At 54.9% G+C, this 22551-nt stretch overlaps 1 protein-coding gene across 10 annotated transcripts in view; it reads left to right on the top strand.

The window, feature by feature from the left end:
* Kiaa0513 (KIAA0513 ortholog) overlaps window positions 1-22369 on the top strand; it is a 58914-nt gene extending 36545 nt beyond the window's left edge. For 7 of the 10 annotated variants that reach the window (XM_074055539.1, XM_074055535.1, XM_074055537.1 and 4 more), the window contains 12 exons: window positions 2797-3271; window positions 4587-4686; window positions 5629-5702; window positions 8327-8397; window positions 9277-9472; window positions 10097-10137; window positions 10662-10740; window positions 12083-12160; window positions 13232-13258; window positions 15882-15962; window positions 16202-16296; window positions 16908-17351. In XM_074055539.1, the coding sequence (XP_073911640.1) occupies window positions 2943-3271; window positions 4587-4686; window positions 5629-5702; window positions 8327-8397; window positions 9277-9472; window positions 10097-10137; window positions 10662-10740; window positions 12083-12160; window positions 13232-13258; window positions 15882-15962; window positions 16202-16296; window positions 16908-17116 (1380 nt within the window). In that variant the 5' untranslated portion in view covers window positions 2797-2942 and the 3' untranslated portion in view covers window positions 17117-17351. The other 3 variants (XM_020158550.2, XM_020158553.2, XM_074055540.1) reach the window with 3 other exon arrangements.
* The last annotated feature ends 182 nt before the right edge of the window (window positions 22370-22551 follow it).

Here is a 22551-nt window from a genome sequence, read left to right as displayed (position 1 = left end):
CCCCAGGGGCAGGGGTCATGGAGCATGCTGCCCCACACAGGGCCTGTGGCCAGCCTCTTGGCCCCTGTGCTTCCTCTTACTTTGTGCCTCTCAGTAACTTTGTCATCTCCTTTCTGAGTCCACAGAGGGGGCACTGGGCAGCCCAGGCTTCTGGGAAAGTCCAAGCTGGATGGGGCCTAGCGTGCCCAGGCTGGGTGGAAGTGACCTCAGTGAATGCGGTCTCCAGCCTCTAGTGCTGTGGGCAGGTCCGTGAGGCCTTTCTGACTACTTGACCTTGTTTCCTTTTCCTCTGAGCTGTCATGGTTTGCCAGCTGCATTGTTAGGATAATGAGCAAAAGAAGAAGGGAAATCGCCCTGGAATAAATTTCTGAGTTATTTTCTAGCCCTTTCGCACACTATTCATAGTTCTAATTATAGCAGAGTTGAACTCCTCTCACTTCAGTTTTCCCAGAGCAGGGGATGGCGCAGGAGGCATCTGTATTTGTCTGCAGGAAATGTTGCCTACTCAACTGTAAATCCAGTGGTTAGAGTTTGGTTTTTGTTTTATTATGTTTACATGGTCCTCCACCCCTAGTTTATCAGGATTATGAATGCTATTGCCGTGAGCATTTTTCCCCACATAACTGGTTTTTTTATTGTTTTGGATTATTTTCTTAAGACAAATTCCAAGCATTTGAATTCCTGACTTAGAAGAGAGAAAAAAATCAGAATTACAGACATTAAAATCTTTCTAAGGTCTTATTTATTCTGACTGCCAGCAGCATTTGAGAATATTAGCTTCACTGTAATTTCACCAGTGTTTCAGTTGTAATTTTTCATTTTTTGTAACTCAGTGGCCTAGTTTGTTATAATTTGCATATCCATTAAAATAGTTTTGCATTAGAGTGAGTGAATTTATAAGGTAGACAGGATTAACTAATGTGCCTACCCTATTTACACCAAGCATCTTCCTGGGGTGTGTTTTCCCATGTTTCATATCAGACTCATTGTCATGGGTATGATTTTCTGCTCTTTGGAGAGTACGAATGGTTTTCTTTTCACGTGGGGGGCAGGGAGGCAGTACTGGGATTTGAACCCAGGGCACTGCACTTGCTAGGCAGGTGCTCTGCCACTTGAACCATTCCCTGAATGCCCCAACACCTTGTTGGGTTTTTGGTTTTGGTTTTGTTTATTTGGCTTAGTTATTGTTTGAAGAGGGTTTCACATTTATGCCAAGCTGGTCTGGACCACAGTCCTCCTACTTACTCTTCCCACATAGCTGGAATGACTGGTGCATGCCACCACACACAGCTTTTATTGGTTGTGATGTGATCTCACAAACTTTTTGCCTGAGCTGGACTCAGAGTGTGATCCTTCCAGTCTCTGCCTCCTGAGTAGCTAGGACAACAAGTGTGAGCCACCATGCCTGGCAGAGAATATGGTTTTCTAAAGGACTTTAGACATCTAACCCAGTGTCACTGACACAGCCAGAGGACATGACTGGGAGAGAGGGCCAGGCACCCTCCTTAGTGTCATGCTGTCAGAGCTGCCACACATCCTAACACTGTCCTGGCCTGGAGAGTTCTATAGAGGCAAGGCTTGGCTCATTTTCATTTTGGACTGAAGCAGCTTTGTGGGCTCTGATGGACACCCACTGTTGCCCCTGTGGTGACCTGGAGCCAGCTGTCCATCTCTCTACTCAGGGAATTTAAATATTCCTCATTTCATGGCATTTGGTGGGCTCCATATCAGCTCTGTGGGCGTTAAGATCTCATGACAGAGCAGAACTTGCCTCAGAAGATGCTGTTGGTGCGTCGTTACCCACAACAGCCCTGTCCCCAGCATGTGGCCTCTTGGCTATGTAGAATCTGTCTGACAGGCATGCAGGAGGGTAGACTTCACTCCCCACTCTGGGGCTGGCCATCCAGGGGCCTCTGCCTCATTAGGCTGGCTGCCCCTTGATACCGGTAGGTAGGAAGAGCTCCCAGGATGGGCAGCAACCAGCAGTCGGGGACCCAGTTTGGAAGCTGAGGTTCTAATCTCAGCTCTGATGCTGAGTGACCTGTGTCTCCCACTCCCCTGACCCTGTGAGCACGTTCATGGTCAGGTCTGTCCATCCATTCAGCCAACATTCAACAAGCACTCAGGCCAGAGTCTTTGCTGGGCAGTTATCAGTGAGTCTAAATGAAATACTGGAGGCAGGGCAACAGAGTACTCAGTAATTAGTCTTGATAAGGGGTGGAACAAAGCTTCTCAGAAGACCAGGAGCCAGAAGGCGACTGTCCCCCAAAGTCCATGTGGCTACAGGTCAGGGAGAGAGGGTTTGAGAAACATGCCAAGAGGCTGGGCAGTTCCTGGCGTGGCTGGAAGAATGGGAAGAGAGGAGTCCCAGAGGTTAGGTGTGCCCTGCTCCCACAGCCTCAACGATAGCCAGCCAGTGGGTACAGCATCCCTGGTGATTTTCCCCTGCCAGTCCAGGCTGGGCATTTTTACGTGCTGGCCATGAACTTGGTCTGGTGTGCTGGAGTGGGCAGAGAACAACAGGTGTGGTGTCCTGAAAGTCTGCTGCATAGCTCAGAAGAGCCTGGTTGTGGGTGTTATTTCCTTATTTATTGAGCACCCATGGCATGCCCACATGAGGTGGGGTCAGCAGGAAAGTGGCAGTGGTGCAGAGGCACCCCAAGTTCTGCAAGTGCTGGATCACTGTCCTTACAAAAGTGGTGCCCTTGTTCACTAAGCCACTTGTGGTTGCTGAATTGCCTGCAGGGGAGGAAGGGCATCTCATGATGATGTTGTTGACGTGTGTTTCTATCCTAGATGACTTAGGCCACTGAGCTGCTCCTGAGGACCCAGCTTTGGTGGTCAGCAGCAACGACGCCACTCACACCTTCCTGAGGGCCCCACCAACACTGAGAGAAGCCACTCTGTGGGCTCCGTCCATCCTTCTTGGCAGCGCACCCATCATGGAGGCCCCCGAGGTTCCCGTGGGCTCCCTGATTGACTTCGGGACTGAGCCACCAACCTCCCCTTCCATGGAGGCAGTTCCTCCAGCAGTGCAGGATGGAGATGGCTCCCTGGATGATGGTGCATCTGAGAGTGAGGCCACAGAGTCAGCGGACAGTGAGAATGACATGGGCGAGTCGCCCTCACACCCGTCCTGGGACCAGGACCACCGCTCCTCCTCTAATGAGTCCTTCTCCTCCAACCAGAGTGCTGAGTCAGCCCCTGACGAGGAGACCCTGGCCCTCCGGGAATTCATGCGCAGCTATGTGGAGAAGGTCTTCTCTGGAAGGTAGGCCATGAGGGGACAGCGGCCTTGCCACCAGCAGGGGACCACCTCCTACTGTAGGCTCTGCCTTTCCCTAGGGACCACTGCAGTGACTCAGCCCATCCCACACTATATGGAGAGTCACCTGGGAGGTTTTAAAGGATACCCGGACCTGACCTTCCTCAGGAGCAGCTGCCCCAGAGTGGGGTGCAGCATGTCACGAGCATGCAGCTGCCTAGGAGCTGCCATGTTGAAAGCCTTAGGGACAGATGCTCACCAAGATGGCCAGCTCACAGGCCAGGCAGGCACAAGGGTGGCCACAGAGGGACTGACCCACAGCTCAGCTCTGTGTCCATGGCTGCCCAGCCCTGGACAGTCCTGTCAGCACTGGGACACAGAGCAGGAGTGGACCGTCCATCTTACTTCCCCTCGTTTTCTCATTTTTCATCCCCTGAAAGCCTCCACTGGCCATCATGGGTAGGGCTGTCAGCCATGTTGTCTTCAGAAGTCTCTTACAGTGTGATTTGTTCACACTATGGCCACATGGACAGAAAAAACCATGCAGGAAGGCCAGACCAGCACAGGTCCTCCCAACTCCCATAAGCTCTGCTAACTGCTGACACGTATGGTTCCAGAATCTTCTCCATGCATCCCAGAGTCAGATTTGGAAGTCAGGCTCTGTCTCTGAGGGGACCATCACCTTCCCTTCCCTGCCTGGACTGGCCTCTAGATGTCATTGCTAAATCCAGGGGATGCTTGTGTGACTCCTGTGCCACCTGAGCACTTTCAGGGTGGCTTCTCGCCATCATGTCTCCTCAGAGCAGTCGCTGGCTTGGAGGCCACAGTTATTTGCTGGAATTAAATTTAGGGTCAATATAAAGAAGTTCTGGTTACCCAGGCTCCTTGTGGAACCCATAGGCAGCTGATTCCTAAGTGGCTGTTTGCTAAGGGTGTGTGCCTTCCTGGCACCTCTCTGTGGCCTTTCTGCCATGGTTCTTTTTTTTCTTTTTTCCAGACAGGGTCTTACTATTTAGACTAGGTTGGCCTTAAGCTCCATCCTCCTGCCTCAGCCTTCTAATGCTGGGATTACAGGCACACACCACCATGCTTGCCTTCGTGCTTCGTGCTTCACTTTTGGGTCTGTAAGTTTGGCAAAGAATATTGGTTGCTCACAAAGAGAACCAAAACCTTTTAGGGTCCTAATTTCTACCCTGCCCTCATCAGAACTCAGACTTCCCTAGGTGGAGGCAGGTGAGCAGAGCATAGGTTGCAGAACCGGGGGTCAAACCTTTTTCCAATGGATGGGTAAGTTTCTATCCTCCTCTGCCTTTCCTTTCAGGGAGGACTTGGACCAGGAGGAGAAAGCCAAGTTTGGAGAATACTGCAGCAGCAAGGATGGGAAAGGTCGAGAGTGGTTTGCGCGCTATGTCAGCGCCCAGGTGAGTGGCAGGAAGCAGAGGGGAACCAGGGGATGCATAACCAACTCCCAGTTCCTTCATTTTCTCACAGTTCCACTGGCGGGGGTGGGGAGGAGCGGAGGGAAACAACACAGCAGAAGGCCAACAAGAGACATGTGAGAAGGGCATTTAGATCAGGAGGGTGGCAGGGTTGGTGGGACACCTTGCTCCAGAGAGGAGTGAGGGGCTGTGTTGTCCACCAAGTTCCAGGCCAGCCTGGACCTCCTGCATAGCTGGGATGACAGACATGCACCATCACACCCAGCTTGTGACTGAGATGGGGTCTCACTAACTTTTTTGCCCTGGCTGGACTCAACTTGCATCTCTGCCTCCGTAGTAGCTGGGATTACATGTGTGAGCCACTGGCACCCAGCTAGAAAAGCTCGTGGGTTTTTTGTTTTGGTTTTGGTTTTTTCAGACAAGCATATGGGTTGTCTGTGTATATTTTTATTAAATAACACTGATACTCAGTTTTTGCAAAAGATAATACATTCAAGACAATGAAAGTCATGTAAAGAAAAAGGTACTAACAACAAATTGTGTAAGTATCCAGTAGGTTCTTTTTTCTAAGTTTTTAAAATCATGAGTATATATATTATTTATAGAAAAATTAGAATGCACAGAAGGAACACCCCATAAAACCAAAGGGCAGAAAGAGCCAGGGTTGTCATTTAGGGTTTTGTCCCTCCATGCACTTCTGTGTGGGTGAACCTGTAAGTCTCCACTTTCTAAAATCCTGTGAGGGATGACACAGGAGTGCACTGTCGGGGCTCTGCTGGGCAAACATGTTGCCTGGGCCCTGCCTGGGTCCTAGCAGGAGGGGACATGGCCTAGAGCCCACAGAGCAGTGAGTCCCCAACTTCACTGAGCTGCTACATGCATCTCTGTGTCTACCCCTGACACATCTGGCCTCTTTCTGGACAGCGCTGCAAGTCCAAGTGTGTGTCAGAGCCGACCTTCTACCGCCTGGTGCAGTCCTTCGCTGTGGTGCTGTTCGAGTAAGTGACGCTCTGGCTCAAAGCCTGGTCTGACGGTGGCTTTTCCCCATCTTCCCCACCCCCACCCACCCAGGAGCCAGCTGTGAGTACCAGACAGCTGTGCCCAGTGTCAGCCGGAAGTTGAAGTCGTGACCGGCAAGTAGAGCTCACGGTCCTTACTTGGGAGTAGCGATTAGAGGGCTGCAGCTGGGCTCGGGTACAACCCTCCTGGGTGCTAGGGACAGGCATGATGACACACTGCCACCTCCTCGTTCTGGGATGTCGCCATTTCCTGCTGTGAAGTCCTTTAACTAAATCCTCACCCCCTCGTGATCAGAGCGCCCCCTGCTGGTGTGCCGGGAGGCCTGCAGCTGCCCCAGCAACACTGCAGGAACAGAGGCACAGAGGGCCCAGGGACCCTGTGGGTGGGGAGGAGGCAGGGCCCTTCCTGCCTGGGCTGGCCTGTCAGCTGAGGGACTGACCAGGGTGCCCTCCAGGCTCCTTCCCAGGCCAGTGACTCTAGGACTTCCAGACTTGTTTCTTCCTTCAGGCCTGCAGTTTGAAAGGGAGACCACGCTTCTCTGCTCAGAGACTGAGCCCCGGCTCCACTGGCCTGCTGCTTCCTTTAAAGAGGAGGAGCCTGTGGTGGCACAGGGAACCCTGGCCACACCTGTGTGCCATCACCTCCACAAGGCCTCAAAGCAGTTCCTGCTGCAGGCCCTGCAATCCCTGCGTCTTGGCTTACCCATGGCCCCGCCACTTCTTGGAGTCTGTTTGTCCTCCCAGACCTGGAAAGCTGGCCTCCTTCACCCTCCTCTCTCTCAACTAAGGGCGCTGCCCCTGGAGGCTTAATTCTCCTGCCTCACCATACCCTCACTTTCCCCTTGAACCGGGGCAGGCGCTGGAGGGAAAGGACCAGCAGAGGGGAGGATTCCTGTCCTTCCTGCACTCACTCCACATGTCCCTATCCCTGGACACTTACCTATAGGGGTCAGGTCAGAGCTGGGAGGGGAGGGATGAGAAGCCTCCACCAAGGGAAGTCAGTGAGCTGTGCCCTTGGCTGTGTGCCAAGCTTGTTTGCAGCAGGTCCTCCATGGAGAAGTCTGTGAACTCCTCCACCTGCAGGTCATGCACTCCCCCTGCAGACATTTGCAGTCCTGGCATTATCGCAACCCTCGATTTTCATGAATTGTATTTGCCTCACGTGGTCTTTATGGATTTTAAGTTTAATTTATTAGTGTTTTTGGTTTTTACTTTTCCCTTTACTCACCAGTCTTAACAGTGTTATTAGTTGTTTAGTTCCCTATACTGATTAGATTTGTTAAAATGTCTTTTTAAAACAAAAATTGACCCTTAATCCAACTATCTAAATGATTTCTGTCAACTTTCTTTTAAAAGTAATAATTGTCCAAGGTTACAAACTAAACAGAAGGGCCAGGCATGGTGGCTCATAGCTATAATCCCAGCTACTTAGGAGGCAGAGATCAAGATCATGGTTCCAGGCCAGCCTGGGCAGTTAGCAATACCATTCCCAGCCCACAGCAAACAAACTGGGTATGGGGGTTTGTGCTTGAAATCTGAGCTATTTGGAAGGCATAGTTAGGAAGATTTTGGTCCAGGCTGGCCCCAGGCAAAAACTTGGGACCTTATTGTAAAAATAACTAAAGCCAAAAAGGTCTGTGAGCATTATTCAAGTGGTAGACCTGCTGCCTAGCAAGCACAAGACCCTGAGTTCAAACCCCAGCACTGCCAAAACAAAAACCAGGAAAGAAATGTGTGACAGGGAACAGAAAAGAAAGATAGGTAGGGAAACCTCAAATACAAGGGCAGCCCTTCCCCATCCCCTGCTCCCACTTCTGACCTGCACGTGGGGAGGGGGTTCTCCACGAGTGACACACTGGCGAGAAGGCATTGTGTTCACACACAGACACACTCCTGCCACGGCCCCCTGCCCCCATTTTCTTTCCACATCTCTGTAGCTTTGTAGCTGTAACTGTGAGTTCCTGGGGCAGACTGCTACTTTTTGACCCTTCCCCACTCTTGATTTGCTAAATTAAATGCACTGTGCAGACCTCGCAGGCTCGCCTCATACAGCGTCCTCTTAGGTGGAAGGACTAATCTTCACACTTGTGGCATATTGTTGTTTTACATGACACTAATGTATTTATTTGGATTGTCAGCAAGTACATAGCAGGTGGCTCCCTGAGCTGGAACCATGGGGACATGGTGGCCCACAAGTTTACAGGCCCCACATTCTCAGGCCCCACCCCAGGCCCACTGATCCCTGCCCTCTGGGGGAGGGGGCCTGATGCAGAGGCCATCACATGACTTGCAAGAAGTAGAGACCGGGCCCTGGGGACAAGGGCTGCTGGCTTGAACGAGGCGACTTCTGGTCCTGGCCCTCTGGGTGTGAGCTCAACTGAACTTCCTACACTGAGACTCCACTGCACAGTGAGAGGTCACCCCATGGACCATAACAGCCCCACTCAGTCAGCCTCGTCCTGGCCAGGTGCCTGCAGGTGGCTCTCCTAATTGGACCAGGGAAGTTACTCTGTACCTGTCCTGTGGCAGCCTCTCAGGAGCGAGGTGTTATTTAGGCATGTTTAATTGATGTGCAGTGACAGTCTCCTTGCTTCCCGTCTCAGGTGCCATCAGATGGAGGACTTTGCACCTGCTAAGAGCCTCATGACCATGTGTTTCACCTACTACCACACCGGTGAGAGGGGCCAGGATGCCTGGGGCTTGTCGCTGGTAACATGGCGTCCGCAGAAGCCTTCCTTATGATAAAGGCAAAAGCCACGGACTCCACAGAGCAGAAGCTGATGTCAGGGTGCAGATGAGTGGGGGTGAAGCCCTAAGTGAAAGGATACAGGGCTGTTCTGTAGGGCAGGGCTGGCCGTCCACACAGGGAAGGAAAGGCCACACTGTCAAGAGGTGAGGCAGGATATCCTGGGCAGGATGTCACCTGGTGGAGACAGGAATGCTGGATGTGAGGGTCTCAGCTTTATGTTTCAGCAAAACATGACCTGGAATTGGCTGTTCTCTCTCTCTCTTCTCTCTCTTCCCCTCTCCTCTCCTTTCTGTCTCCTCTCCTCTCTCTCTCCTCTCCTCCCTCCTCCTCTCTCTCTCCCTCCCCTCTCTTCTCTCCCTCTGTCTTCTCTGTCCCTCTCTCTCATTTCTTCTCCCCGCCCCCATGTCTCTCTCTCTCTCCTCTCTCTCTTCTCTCTCTCTCTCTCTCTCTCTCTCTCTCTCTCTCTCTCTCTCTGCACCTCTTACTATAGGCAGAACCTTGTGCTGTGTACTCACTCCACAGGCAAGTCTCTCACCTCCCATCCACACTGTCCCTTCTTCAGGGCAGGTGCCTGCCTGTTCCTCCTAGTTTCTGCAACTCTTTTGTACACAGTAGGTGCTTAGCACTGCCCTTAGGAAGACACGAGCCCCTTTCTTGTCCCAGCACCCTGAGCCTTCTGCCCTGCCTGCCTGTGGGGAGATGGAGGTGCCTTTCCCACCACCGAGGCAGACGAGGCTGTTCCTGGGTGTCTGCTGCCTGGGCTGCACCAACCCGGTTCTCACTTTGTTTCCGTTCTCTGTCAAGGCAAGCCACACCCACTGCCCTCGGAGCCCAGGGAGAAGGCCACGGGCAGCATGGACTCCTACTTGAGGTCAGCCAACAGCTGGCTTGCTGAGAAGAAGGACATTGCAGAGCGGCTGCTGAAGAACACAGAGAACATGAAGAGCTTCTTCGGGGGGCTGGAGTCCAGGCTGAGGGGACCCCTGGTCAGGAAGGATGAGTGAGTGTCACATGCAGGGACCTCTGCCTGGTGGGCACACACAGGCCAGGCTGAGTTGCTGGGTGGGCCAGCGTCTCCTGCTGGACCAGTGGGACCCTGCCACTCAGAGCTTCCCACAGTGTCCACACACTGTCCGTCCACTCACACGCAGATCCACTCACTCTCCCTGATGAGAGGCCTACTGCACACCCCTGCCCCCTCCTACCTCTCACTGCAGGGCAGTTAGGATCAGGGAACCCAGGAAGGCATGGGAAGCCTCTGTCCCCTGAGAGCAGTGCTCTGAGAGACCCGAGGACCCTTGAGGGTGGGCGTATTGGACATGGAGGTGGACGAACTGAAATACCCACAAAAGGGGTACATCTGTACTGGGAGACCCTCACCCCCACAGTTTGGTTGTGACCAGGTGAGGCGGCCTCCTTCCTCCCTATCCACACAGGGTGGGACTCAGAGCAAACCATGCTTCCTCCACTCTGAGGCCTGGTGGCTGGCCAGCAGGTGGCACTGGTTTCATGAACATCTCTTCAGGGAAACCACACAGCCCATCCCGAGGTGTAAATGATGGCTTTATTGGAGAAAGTGTGGCGCAGGCCACATTTGTCACTACTGTGGTTTCTTTCCCTCCAGAGAAGATGAGAACAAACCCAAGGACAAGCAGCCAAAGACTGGTAAGTGCATTGTCCTGGGAGCTGGCAGGAGGTGGGGCCTGCTAGGGAGGCGGGGCTTGGTGGGGGAGGAGGGGCCACGGGTGGAGCCTCTGGGGAGGCAGAGCCTTGGAAAGGCGGGGCCTGCTTGGGCCTGTAACCTAGACCCCTCCACAAGGGTCTTACACTAGCGACTGCTAACCAGAGGGGAGCTTCACTCCCCTCTTCACAACACAGACCTGCACCTTAGGTGGTTGCTGAGTTGGTCTGTGTTTTCTTACTGACTTTCTGGAAGAGCCACTTTTCTCCTGATGAGACTGAATCCTCAGACCAGGGAAGTTAAGCAGGTGTGACCAGGAGGTAGCAGCCTCTCCACAATGTCCCTGGGAAGAAGGTCCTAATGGCAGGTGGGAGTTGTGCCATCACTGGCTGTGGCAAGCAGAGAAGTTGTCGTGGAATGTCCACTGTGTCTCTTTATGACCTTTGGGGAAGTAGAGGCAATTGCCTGGCTCTGCCAGTACTGCCCTTGGCTTTTCTCCCACCTACAGTGACCGTGTTCAGCCCCGAGGACGAGCAGAAAGGGGACAAGATCTACCTGTACACACACCTGAAGCAGCAGCCCATTTGGTAAGGCCACCCTGGGCAGCCCCTCCCCAACCCTTCCTTGCTGCCTGTTTCCATCCGAAATGGGCACTGTCAGGCACATCTCTAGGGTGGCCAGAGTGAAACAGACTAACCAGTGTGGCGAAGATGTGGAGAAGGTGGGGATCTTCACAGCTGGTGGGACACCTGGCAGCCCCTCAGAGGTTAGCACAGGGTGACCGTGTGACCAGTCATTGCACTGTAAGCCTTTCCCGCATGCTTCTATTCCCTTTCCACTCCTCCACGTGGTGTGATGCAGTTGGGGACCCTCGCCTGAGCCACCACGATGCTGTTGGGACTCTCCAGTCCCTGGAGTCTTGAGCCAAATAAACCTCTTTTCATACACTACCCAGCATCAGGCACTCTGTTGCCTGGCATCCAGCTCCCAGAGGCCATTGGTGTGCTCTGAGCCCCTGAGGCCTCCTGTCTCCTGTTTTACTCACTCACAAGCGAGGCTCTGCTCTGGCACTGGAACTGATGGTGTCACCATGGCCTCTCCCTGAAAAATATCTATTTCCCACAGCTGCAGTCTACTTGCCACAGCTAGCAGGGCCCCCCACCCCGAGATGACTATGGCAGGAAGTGCTGTGGGGCACCCCAAGGCAGGGCTGGCAGGAGCTGGCAGAAGTCTCCAGGAGGAGGCTGAGCCTGAGTTGCCCTGGATCCCTGGCAGCAGAGGTGGGAGAGGCTGACCCAGCCCATGCTGGAGTAGGGCTTGGCTCACTCCTCAGTAAAGAGCCAGCGGGTAACTATTTCGGACTTTGTGGGTCACGCAGCCTCTGCTGCAACCATACGACTGAGCTGTTGGAGCCCACAGCCGCCACAGACAGTGTGTCAGTCAGTGAACATGGCCAGTCTGCTCATGGCCATGAGCCCATTTGCACAAATGCTCTGGGCCGGATTTGCCCCACACACCATGGCTTGCCAAGCCCCGATATTCTGCAGGGAGAATTTTTCTTAGTTTTGCGTCCCTGTGACCATGTGTGCCCCTGCCAGCTCCCCATTTATGGTGGGAGACCCTAGCCCTACACTTCCTCTTGGGAGCCTCTCTAGGGGATGGAGAGGTGGCCGGTGCTGCTGCTGCTGAGTCCAAGGTCCAGTGGCCCCACCCTCCTCTTCCGGCCTCTCCGGTGTGTGTCAGGCCTCTGTACCATGTCTCTCCTCAAAGAGTCAGGCCAGGAGTCCCAGGGAGCCGCTGTACTCAGGACAGATTTCATTTCTCCACTCCTCAGTACTGCCTGACATGCTGTGCTGACGCTGGGGAGCTGCACTTCCTGGGGGCTCCTTACCCTCCCTGGGCAGAACCTAAGTGTGTCTTGTCTCGCAGGCAGACGCTGAGGTTCTGGAATGCAGCCTTCTTTGACGCCGTGCACTGCGAGAGAAGAAAGCGCTCTCCCACCACCAGGTAGGAGCCAAGGGTGGCCCAGCTCCCCTCGGAAAGAGGACCAGGTGTGCCTTTGTGTTCTGGGGTCTGAAGAGGGCCGCAGAGAATGGCCGGGCCGCTGTGGTTGTCCTTCCACCCGCCCCCTGCAGCCTGCCAGCTGCCTGAAGGGCCCAGAGTGGGGGTGCTCAGCTTGCATGAGCGCTTTCTGTCCCGGACTCTGGCATGACTTGGCCTGACCCTCCTGGAAATGCACACTCCCCCTGGATGATATCCAGAGCCTCCCCATCCCGCTACTCACTGTGCGGACTCAGAGCCCTGGGGACAGCCACCATGACAGGGCCCTGGAAGTACAGCTGCTCCTCTTAGCTCAGCTCTCGGGGTACAGGCCCTTCCACCACACTAAGGGTGGGTGCACCTGAAGGACCCCAGGAAATCAGTTCAGAAAGCAAGGCAGCAGGAAGGGGCCTGGCCCTGAGGCCACAGGCCTGTGCTCTCTCTGACTGGAACAAGCAAAGGTTGCCGCCCACTGTGTGAGGCCACCGGGCAGCCTGGGAAGCCAGGTCAGCCCTTGTTGGCCCACCTGTCCAGTGACTTTGAAGTCAGCTTCTCTGAGTCTTAGTCTCCTGGTTAATAAAGCAAACACTCTGTGGCTGGGGAGGGAGCAGAATGAGTGAAGCCATCTGGGCAAGTCTCCATCTGCTATACGTGGGTGTATCTTACAAGACCAGACCCCAGTGAGATAGCCTTCCTTGTGTCCTGCCTGCAGCAGTGCTGTGGCTGCAGCTGCAGCCACCTTTCCTGGGGAGGTAGAGGAAACATACGGGCTGGGCAAGACCCTGAGGCCCTGCCGGAGGACACTGAGAGAATGTCATGGTTTGCCAGGAGACAAAGTGAAAGGAGGGCTAGGATGCTTCCAGGGGAATGGGCCTGGCCTCTCGTTAGTTCTCAGACTTCTTGAACAACACTATTTCCAGTATCCTGTCTGTCTCTGTCCCTCTCTGCTCCTGCCTGGAATAACTCCCCTGCTTCCATCCCATATCTTCCATGACTTTGACATGTTCCTTTGTTTACCTGTTTCTGCTGCCGCTCCAGAGGGAATGCTGGAGAGCAGGACAAGAGGTGTGTGTGTCCGCGTGACTCCTTTCCATTTTACAGCTGGGGGTGACTTCGAAGGCCACTGCAAGGCAGGGAGGGCATCCCAGGGGAGGCAAGCCAGCACCAGGACAGGCTGGCAACAGGGCCCAGACCTGGGCAGGTGGGAGAATGCCCAGGCTGAGCACCCTGAGGCACTCAAAAAACAGGCGTGACAACTGGAGCCACTCTTGAAGGCATAAGTGAGGTCAGGGAGGAGAGAGCAGTGAAATCTGGAAGCTCCTGAGAGGTTAGACCCCTCCTAAGCCACCTCAAATCCACACTGGGCCTGCCTCAAGAATTTCATCCTGCTCAGAGATGGTGGGCTCTGCACTGAGGGCTGGGGGGTAGCAGGTCTGGGGTCACACAGAGGGACAGCTGACCTCTCTCTTCCAGCCACTAGGTGATGGGGAAGTTGTGGGTGGGGGGGCTTCCGATAAAAACCAGAACGGGGCTGCTTCCGGTGAGTCTATGTGGGGTCCAACCCCTGTTTGTCAGAAGCGTGTGTGCCATGTTTTCAGAGTGGAGTCACTGCCCGGTGCTTGTGTTTGCTGGTGAGCTCTCCAAAGTGCGCTTGTTCCTTTTATGGGTGATGCGTCTGCAGTGTCCACTGTTCCAAGAAACCTGCTTCTCACACAGCCATTTTATGGCCTCCGAAGAAGCTTTTGGCCCTAACATGTCCCTCCTTTAGTGGACAGAGCCCTGAACAACTACAGTCTCTCAGGGTGACCTTCGGTTAGCTCCTCAAGGAGCAAGACTTCTTAGCATTGCAGCCCAGACCCAAAGAAGGGGAGCACTATGGCCTTCCTGAGAGATGGCCAGTGCTGTTGTCTGGGTGATCTTCCTCAGCCCAGCTAAGGGATAGTTGGCCTCCCAGGCCTTCTCGCTGGAGCTGAGGCATCTGACCAGCATTGCCCCATGCAGACTCCACACCTCTGACCTGCTAGAGAGTGGCAAGTGTTCCCAGATTCCTGGGCCTCCCCTGACCTCCCCACCACAAACCCATTCTCCATGTCCTCTGCTGAGAGCAGATGCCATGGCATCACCTTCCCAGAGGCCAGAGTTTTCCTTTCATTGAGCATCCAGACCTCACTGTGGCAGTGTAGACCATGCTCAGTGCTCACTGTGCAAAGCTGGACTTCAGACAGTGCTGGGGACAAACCTCAGCTCTCAGGAAGCACCATTCGAGCCAGATTGTTTGTGACGTTTCACCCCTCTCTTCAGAAGTTGGGTTAATGCCCAAGCTAAAAAGTAACTCATCAAGTCAGGAACTCGGGGATCAGGACTGCTGTACAACTCCAAGGGAGCCATTCCCACATGGTCTGGAGTTGTGCAGTGCCCATTCTGTACTCCCATACACAGCAGGGCTAGTGTGGTATGGGAATGTGTGTGCCTGGACAGTCCTCAGGGAGACCATTGGAGGGAAGGGGTTAGGAAGACGGGTCTGGCACAGCCCCCAAAAGTGCATTCTGGAGGCTTTGGGGGTGACTCCCTCAGCTTGCAGAGACTTTAGGCAACAGATTGCCACCTCTGTCCTGCTGAGTCCTGTGGTTCTGCTGAGGCAGTGACCTTGGGCCAGGAGGGCACCGAGCAGCTGAGCTTACATTCTTCTGTTTTGTTCTCTGACTTCTCCATGGTCTGATCTTTCACCCCTCCATGCTCTCCTCTCTCCCTATTCTCTGATCTTTCTCTCAACCCATTTTAGTCAAGACTCATCACTCAATGTCTGCAGGGAAAAGGGCCAGAGTGAGTTCCTCCTCCTGCCCCAGCTTCCTTCTGAACCCCAGGCACTGGGATCCTACTTCACACAAGGCCAGTGCAGGGATGGGCAGCTCCCAGGTCCTCCCAGAAGGCTGCTGCTCTGAGAGCCTTGTCAGGGAAGGGCAGGAGTCCTGCAGTCACAGGTGACAGTCACAGTGACAGTGAGCTGGTGGAGGCAGTTTAATTCAGGAATCCTCCCATTTCTGCATGGGACCTATTGGGAATTCATAGTATGCCCCTCTATGCTCTGGCAGGTCACTGCCCAAAAATTACCCCACCAATGCCCATGCAGAGAACTCGAGGCCTAATCCTTCCTCAGAGGCCACTGTTCTAGAGCCTGGGACTGTCCTTGTGATGGTCAAGCAGTCCCATGGCAATGTCTCCTCGTGCCATGGGGTGGGATGGAAGAAAATCAAGGTGAGGAATCCCCCATGGGGCAGGCAGAGGCATCTGTGGAAGAGGCAGTGTGGTCATCAGACACTCCCTGCTACCAGTCCTGGTCTCTCGTAGACACTGCCCTCTGCAGCTGGCCCTGGGACAGCTGAGACCCTGGGCAGGTCCCTTTCCCCTCTGGTCTCCCAGCTTGTGAGGTGGGCCGAGCCCTTGGGAAGGCTCTGGATGGCCATGTTTCTCCCTCTGCAGGGCAGAGGAGAGCATTGCTAGCCTTTGGGTCTCTTCATCTTAAGAGAAAGGAAGTAATGTTTGAGGGCTCAGGCGCAATGTCAGGGTCTGGCAGGCTCTGTGTGGAGCTGTTCTTCGGGGCTAGGCCCCCCTCTGGTCAGGATGGTGGAGCAGGGTGGGCAGGGCCCTGGACCTGTCTGAAACCCATCCTGCCCTCCTGTGCCCCCAGGGAGAAGTGGTGCCACATGACCCAGGAGGAACGGGATGACAGCCAACGGTTCAATGAGAACATCACCTTCGGGCAGCTGGGGTAAGACTGGGCCAGGGCAGGGCTGCCACCTCCAGGGTCACGCCAGCTGCTCAAGAGTCTGGGGATGAGCGCACTCGGCCTCTTCTGGTCCTAATCAGTCCTCTTGACACTGCCGTGGGGTGCGACTCCCTGGACAGCCGCTAGCCACCACTGGGTAACATGGCAAAGCAGACCCCACAGGGCCTCAGATCCCTCTCTGGACTAGTGGAGGCTGATGGTGGCCTGCGTTCTTCCTCTAGCACGTTCACGCACAACATGCTGGCCTTCGGCCTGAACAAGAAGCTGTGCAGTGAGTTCCTGAAGAAGCAGGCGGTGATCGGCAACCTGGATGAGGGTGAGCTGGGCAGCTGGGCAGGGGCGGCTCAAGGACAGCAGGACACACTTGGCACAGACACTGCACATTGAGGTTCCCACTTTGCCAGAAGGAGAGTACTTATCGTAGATAGAAATGTGCCATTAAACCTGCTTCACTGGCTCACCCTCCTTTCTCCCTAGTCTGTGCAAATACCCAGGGCTTTCCTGTTCCACCTGGAAGTCCCTTTCTGCTAGATAGGATGGCAGGTACTCTGGGAAGTCCCTGGATCCATGGGTACAGCAGGGTCAGAGGTAGATTGTGCCCTGGCCGCAGAAGACACTGCTCTTCTGCAGATCAAAACCCCAGTCACAAGTTGGTCCCTTCAGAACAGCTACCAAATGGCCTTGAACCCCAATGCCATGAAGGGTGGTGGAGAGTGGGGGGCAAAGGAGAGTCACGCAGGTTCTGCACTTTCCCAGAATTTCTGGCTCCATAACAGCAGGAAGCCTGCTGACCTCAGTGGCCTGGCCTACCCTGGAGCTGGCCTCAGGTCTCAACATCCACTTTTCTGGGCCCAGAGGCCTTGCACTTGGATGTGCATTTGGATCAGCCCGTGGGCGTAAAAATAAAAATTTCTACCCTGCACCCAGTTCCAGGAGGGCCACCGAAGACCAACCTCAGGAGGAGCAAGGTGTCTGTGGTCCCCTGGACAGTCAGTGCTGCCCAGCTCCTCCTCACCAGCAAAGGACAAGGGAAATACTGTCACCTCCCCATCACACGCCCTGTTGTGCAGTCCCCAGGACAAAGGTTATCAGACCCCACGTGCCTTCCATGGGCTTCTGGGGACCATACTCCGTAACACCATTCTCGTGAAAGGGAGTGTTCCTGGTCCCAGGGCCACATCCCAGTGTGTGCATGCTTGACAGTGCCATCCTGGGGACAGGGGGCCATGTTCACCAAGCAATCTCCTGGCACAGCCCTGCCCTGGGATGGGGCATGAGTAGCCAGCAGCCCTGACTGGTCCTGACTCACCTTGGGCTAAGTGAGAAGAGTGGGCCATGCTGGTCCAGCTGCCATCTTTCTTCCTGGAACAACACTGTTTTCTCTTCCAGAGCAATATAGACTGCTCAGCGACCACATTGAGCAGATGGCCACTGACTAGGAGATGGCGGTGTGTGCCGCTCTCCGGGCCAGCGACTGGCTGTCACCCCATTGATGACCCTGCATGATGGCAGCAGCACCCAGAGCCGCCCTCGCCACCCTAGAAGTAGCAGATAGAAGACTCTAGCTGCCCTCCCCCACCTGTGTCTGCTCCCCCATCCTCGTGCAAGCAGTCCTTTGGGTCCCACAGTTAAAACCCAAGGACCATCAACTCCTGAGCACCATGCTTGTGAGATGAGACCGAGAGGGAGGAGGAGGCTGTGGGCCAGGGTTCCTCAAGCTGAGGACAGGGGGATGGTAGGGACAAAGGAGGGATTGGCACAGCTGTGAGGTGAGGGTGGAACTGTGTGCAAGGAGGACAGACTGTGGCAGGCCAGCAGGAACATTCTCTGCCTGGGGACACTGGAGCTCTGCTGAGCAGCAGCATGTGGGGGTGGGGGTGGAGGGGTCCAGCTCTTCAGTGCGGCCCAGCTGCCTGCCCTGTTCCTACCTCCCTTTGTGTGACAGGAACCAGGAGTCACTGGAGCTCAAGGAGGGGAGTCACTGTTGCTTGAGAGACAGAGAAAGGGCAGGGGGAGATGCGGGTGCAGCAAGACCTGCCGCTGTGGCAGGGGTGTGAGCACTCTGACAGCTGGGTGTCCTGGGCCCACCAGATGTCTGCCACAGACCCTCAGAAGTGACTGCTCAGGTCAGCCTCCTTCAGAAGCAGAGAAAAGTTCCCAGCTCACAGGAGTGGCGTTGTGCATCTGTCTCGTGCAAGAAACCAGAAGAAAAGTTTTCTCACAGCAGCCAACAGCCACCCTTTCTGAGAGTGAATGGCACTACTCTCCCCACATGGAAGACTGGGAAGGGCAAATGTGGTGGCCACTGGCTAGGGCTGGTGAGTGGAATGGACTTGAGCTCTGAATGTGGTCACCATCACAGCCTCTACTGAAAGACACCTTTGCTCTCCGTAGCCCAGGCCTCTGTACTTCTCACCTTCCCATTTACAGACAGCCTTTCTCTAGTCTCCAGTGCCAGAATTAGCCTCCTACATGCCCTTACGCCAGGCTGGCCCTCGAGTCCAAGGTCTGACCTGCAGCACTCAGAGTGCTGACATTGGAACCTGCTGCCCCCGTGCACACCTTGCCGGCAGCCTGGATTTTCTCCACCATTGCAATTCTGATCACTGACGTTGAACTAGGCCTACAGGCCTCCTTTTGACCTTCATCACCCACTTCCCTCCCTGTCCTGTGGGCTTCAGTCATGTTCTGTCACAGTCCGTCTTGAAGTACAACACTCCTGATGGTCACATGACATACCCAGCTGCTGTGCTCCAGCCTTCCCTACAGCAAGCTCCTCCCTGGAATGTTCCAGAGTAGAGCAGGGATGGGTTGAGCTGAGGAAGAAGTGTGTCCTGGACATTGGATGATGGACAAGAGAGGCAGCACGAGTGGATACCACTAAGGGACTTGGTTAACTACTGCCGGCCAGAGCAGGAGCACGGGGCGGCCACTGGTGGCACGGCGTGAGTATTGTTCTGGCCACACAATGATGCCACCAGCCAAGGAATGGCCACATGGCAGTGTGTGTGTCAAGTGCTAAAGCAGACCGTGCCTGCGGAGCGCCCAGCCATAGTGCACATCTCCGCCGCATCTGTGTTAGGGAAAGGATGTCAAGTTAATCAGCATGCAGGCCTCCTCACTCCTGTGCCACCTTCCCATAACATGTCCCTTCTAATGCTCACGTGGCCCCTGGATGTCTCTGTCCCCTTTGGAAGAGTTGCCCTGCAGGAGGCACAGAGGCTTCTCCCTCAGCAGTCCCGATCTTGGTATTAGTGTTAGCTGAAGTCCATTACGATTCTACTCATAGTGCCCACGAGACTTACCCCGTATACAGAAGAGTCTTGTAGCGCAATCCCGACGTGGACTGAGTTCTGAGGCCCTCCAGGTGCCAGGAGCCAGGCACAGCCTTCAGGAGGGGGAGGAGTTTTGACTTCTCCTGACTTTGTGAGTACTTGGACTTGAGAAATGACCTTAAAGGGCTGGGGACCCAGCTCAGGGTGGAGTGCTTGCCTGGTGTGTGTAAGGCGCTGGCTTTGATCCCTAGCACTACAAGTAAACACAAATGACCTTGAGACTTGGTGCCACCCAGAGCAACTGGAGGAGGACATGAGTATGACTTTGCTTTGTCTTTTCTCCTCCCTCCTCCTCTTACATAGCAAGCTCCACAGAGGTGGGGTGAGCCTGCTGTGCTCAGGTCACATCGTGCTGCCTGGGACCTGGCGGGTCTGCTGGGGGACATGGTGGCCTCCCTGGGCTGTGAGCAAAGCTGCAGGTGTTCCAGAGGCTGTCCCAGCACCCCTGCAGACAGCTGGCTGTGGAGAGCATTTTGCCTCTGGGTGCCCCTGTCCAGTGTCTCCAGGAGCAGGCTTGGCATGCCTGAACGAAGGTCAACAGCTTATCCCCTGTCATCCCTGACACATCTCTCCCCCAGAGCCCCACCAAACAGGCATGAGCTGGGCCCCCTTGTGAGGCACACACAAGACTTCTGTGGCATGAAGGGGCTCTGGCAACCCTGCTGAGCTCAGGAACCGCAGGCCCGGGGCAGGGCAGCCAAGCAACTGCAGAGAAGTCTCAGTCCCCTCAGTAGTGTGGCAGAGCCATATGCTGGGAGAGCCCCGTTAGCAGGGCATTCGGATCTCCTGCTGTCTGACCTTGTGGGACATGTGAATCGGTGAACCAACGCAGTACTGGAAATCCCTGCTTTGAAACCAGCTTTGTGGTGTGGCATTGGTCAGCAGCGTTGGTAGGTGTGGAGCCGTGCCCCGGACTGCTCCTGCTGTGTTTCCCGTGTTGCGTCTCACCACAGACAGGAGAAGTGACTTCTGGTATCTTAAGTTATCTGTATGGTGAAAGGCTGGGGGCTCATCATTTTCCTGTTGCCCAAAGAAAGAAAGTGGGCTGAGGAGCTCGGTCTTATGAAAAGAGGACCAGAGGACAGTCCAGTGTGCTAGCTCTGTCTGCATGCCAAGCTTGGGCCTCAGAACCCAGGCTGAGCTTAGAACCAGTGCCATCACTTGGAGCTGAGCCTGTGCTGATTCAGTCATAGGCTGCTTGGGTCTCTCCTTTCCCTGAGGGGAAGCAGTGGGCCCCCTGGTCCCATGTCTGAGGCTAACGTCATAGCCCATTTATGTGGTAGAAGGTGGTAGTGGTGAGGCCAGCTCTTCCGTGGGCTGCTCACCACTCAGGAGCACCTGCTATGCAGGTTCCCAGGAGAGAGATCCAGACTTCACATCGCTTAGGTGTGTTGGGGTCACCTTGCCACAGCCAGGACTGTAAGATGCACACCCAGCTCTCCTGGGTCATGCTGACTGGTCAACTTTGAATTCTTACCCAGGTACCCAAGACTTCAGACAAAGGACAGCCAGGTACGCAGAAGCTTGCCAAAAATAGGAGCTTGGGAAAGGGGAACTTTAAAACCAGATGTCCCCTGTCACAGAAGGGCAAAAGAGGGACTCGTGCGGGCAGCGACCCAGCCCCAGCCTCGGGGAGGGCGTGAGAGCCCCTCTCAGAGGCTGAGCTGGCCTCCCCTCCCCACACCAGACATCTGCCCAGTGCTGGGCTCTGCAGCCGTCCGGCTCCAGCTGGTTCGGCATCATCCTGCCCCATTGGTCCCCAGGGGCCCAGTATGCACAGCCCTGGAGATGCGTTTTGCTTGACCAGCTTTCCGCCAACGTCCACAGTTGCAGCTGAGTGAGTTAGACAGGCCCCTGGGGGTCTCTCGAGCCATGCTCAGGCCGCAGACTCACTGGCTTCCTGCCCCCATGTGGATTGTCCACCCTGTCACGTGCCGCAAACTGGTGTACTGACCAGACGGAGTGAGTGGTGAGCACAGCCTTAGGAAGTCTGTCCACTATGGCCGGCTCTCTAGGGGCCATCATCCTGCACCTATTTCCCTTTGCATCTCTGGGCCTGGGTGTCACCAACTATGCTAGGGAGGGATGGAGTCCAGGACCTCTCTGGGGCCAGCCTGCCCTGCTGCCAGGTGACCACCCACATCCTGGTGCTGGCCACAGGGTCGGTTCAGGCAGTGTCCCCATTGGCAGTCAGCCTGAGCTCTGAAGAGTAGATGAGAACAGAGCTGGGAGTCCCCTGAGCCAGGCTGTGTCCACAGGACATGAGTGGGTGGCACCCCCATTCAAGGTTCAGTTCCTGCGAGAATCGGGGAGACTTGCCATTCCCAGCTCTGCACTCTCTACCCTCCCGACCGTCCCACAGGAAATCTGAATTTTGGGGTAAGCCAGCCCCGACTAAGCCTCAGACTTCAGGCTCTGACAGGCAGGGTGAGGCAGAGGCTGCCGCGGCCCACACTCCCCAGCTGCACTGCACTTTATCTAGAAAGATCTGACGTGGCGGGCCCCTGCTTCTGGACAGTGTATTCACCAGAAGGGGGAGGGGAACATGGTGCTGGGGTTGAGGCTGGCCCTGGGGGAGGTGGACACAATCTCCTTCCTTGTGAGAGATAATGGCATTGCTTGGGTTCAGGTGTCAGGGGAGGGGGACACCTTGAAATGAGTCCACACTTGTCTGCTAGGGAATGCTACAGGCTCAGACAACACGCATGTCTCCCTAAAACGTGAGCGAGTGCCGTAGGACCATTAGTCTGTAGCCCTGTCATACGGTGACATTGGTGGCTCACATGCGCTTCCCTACACCTGCCATCACCAGCTATAAACATTGCCCCCCCTGGAGCCCCAGCGATGCTGGTATTCGGTGTCACCGTTATGCAATCTTGTGTCCTGTAGGTAATGTTCTCAAATTATTTTAAGGTTGAGAAAATGTCAGGGCTAAAGGTCTCAAAGCAGTGCTAAAATCAGAGCTGTTCCTGTGAAGAAAAACAAATGCGTCTAATGTGTCACACCTTGGATTGTCAGAAGGTGGAAAGTGAAGTAAATTATCTTTTAAAAGAAGGTCTTGGAACTTGTTTTCCCACATCCATGAGGGCCCCTCATAGGTCCGTGGTCTTCTCAGTTGCCTTGGTGGCTTTGCAGAGATGTCCATGCCTCCCCCTTAGGCTGAGCACCAGGTCCTGTCTATGGGCACGGGGAAGGGGCCTGCGAAAGGGCCATCTAAGGACAGAGCAGCCAGTGGT

This window comes from Castor canadensis, chromosome 15 (genome assembly GCF_047511655.1).
Source record: "Castor canadensis chromosome 15, mCasCan1.hap1v2, whole genome shotgun sequence".
NCBI classification, from domain to species: domain Eukaryota; kingdom Metazoa; phylum Chordata; class Mammalia; order Rodentia; family Castoridae; genus Castor; species Castor canadensis.
The sequence above is the reverse complement of the archived record's forward strand: the minus strand, read 5'-3'. Positions and strand labels throughout refer to the sequence as shown.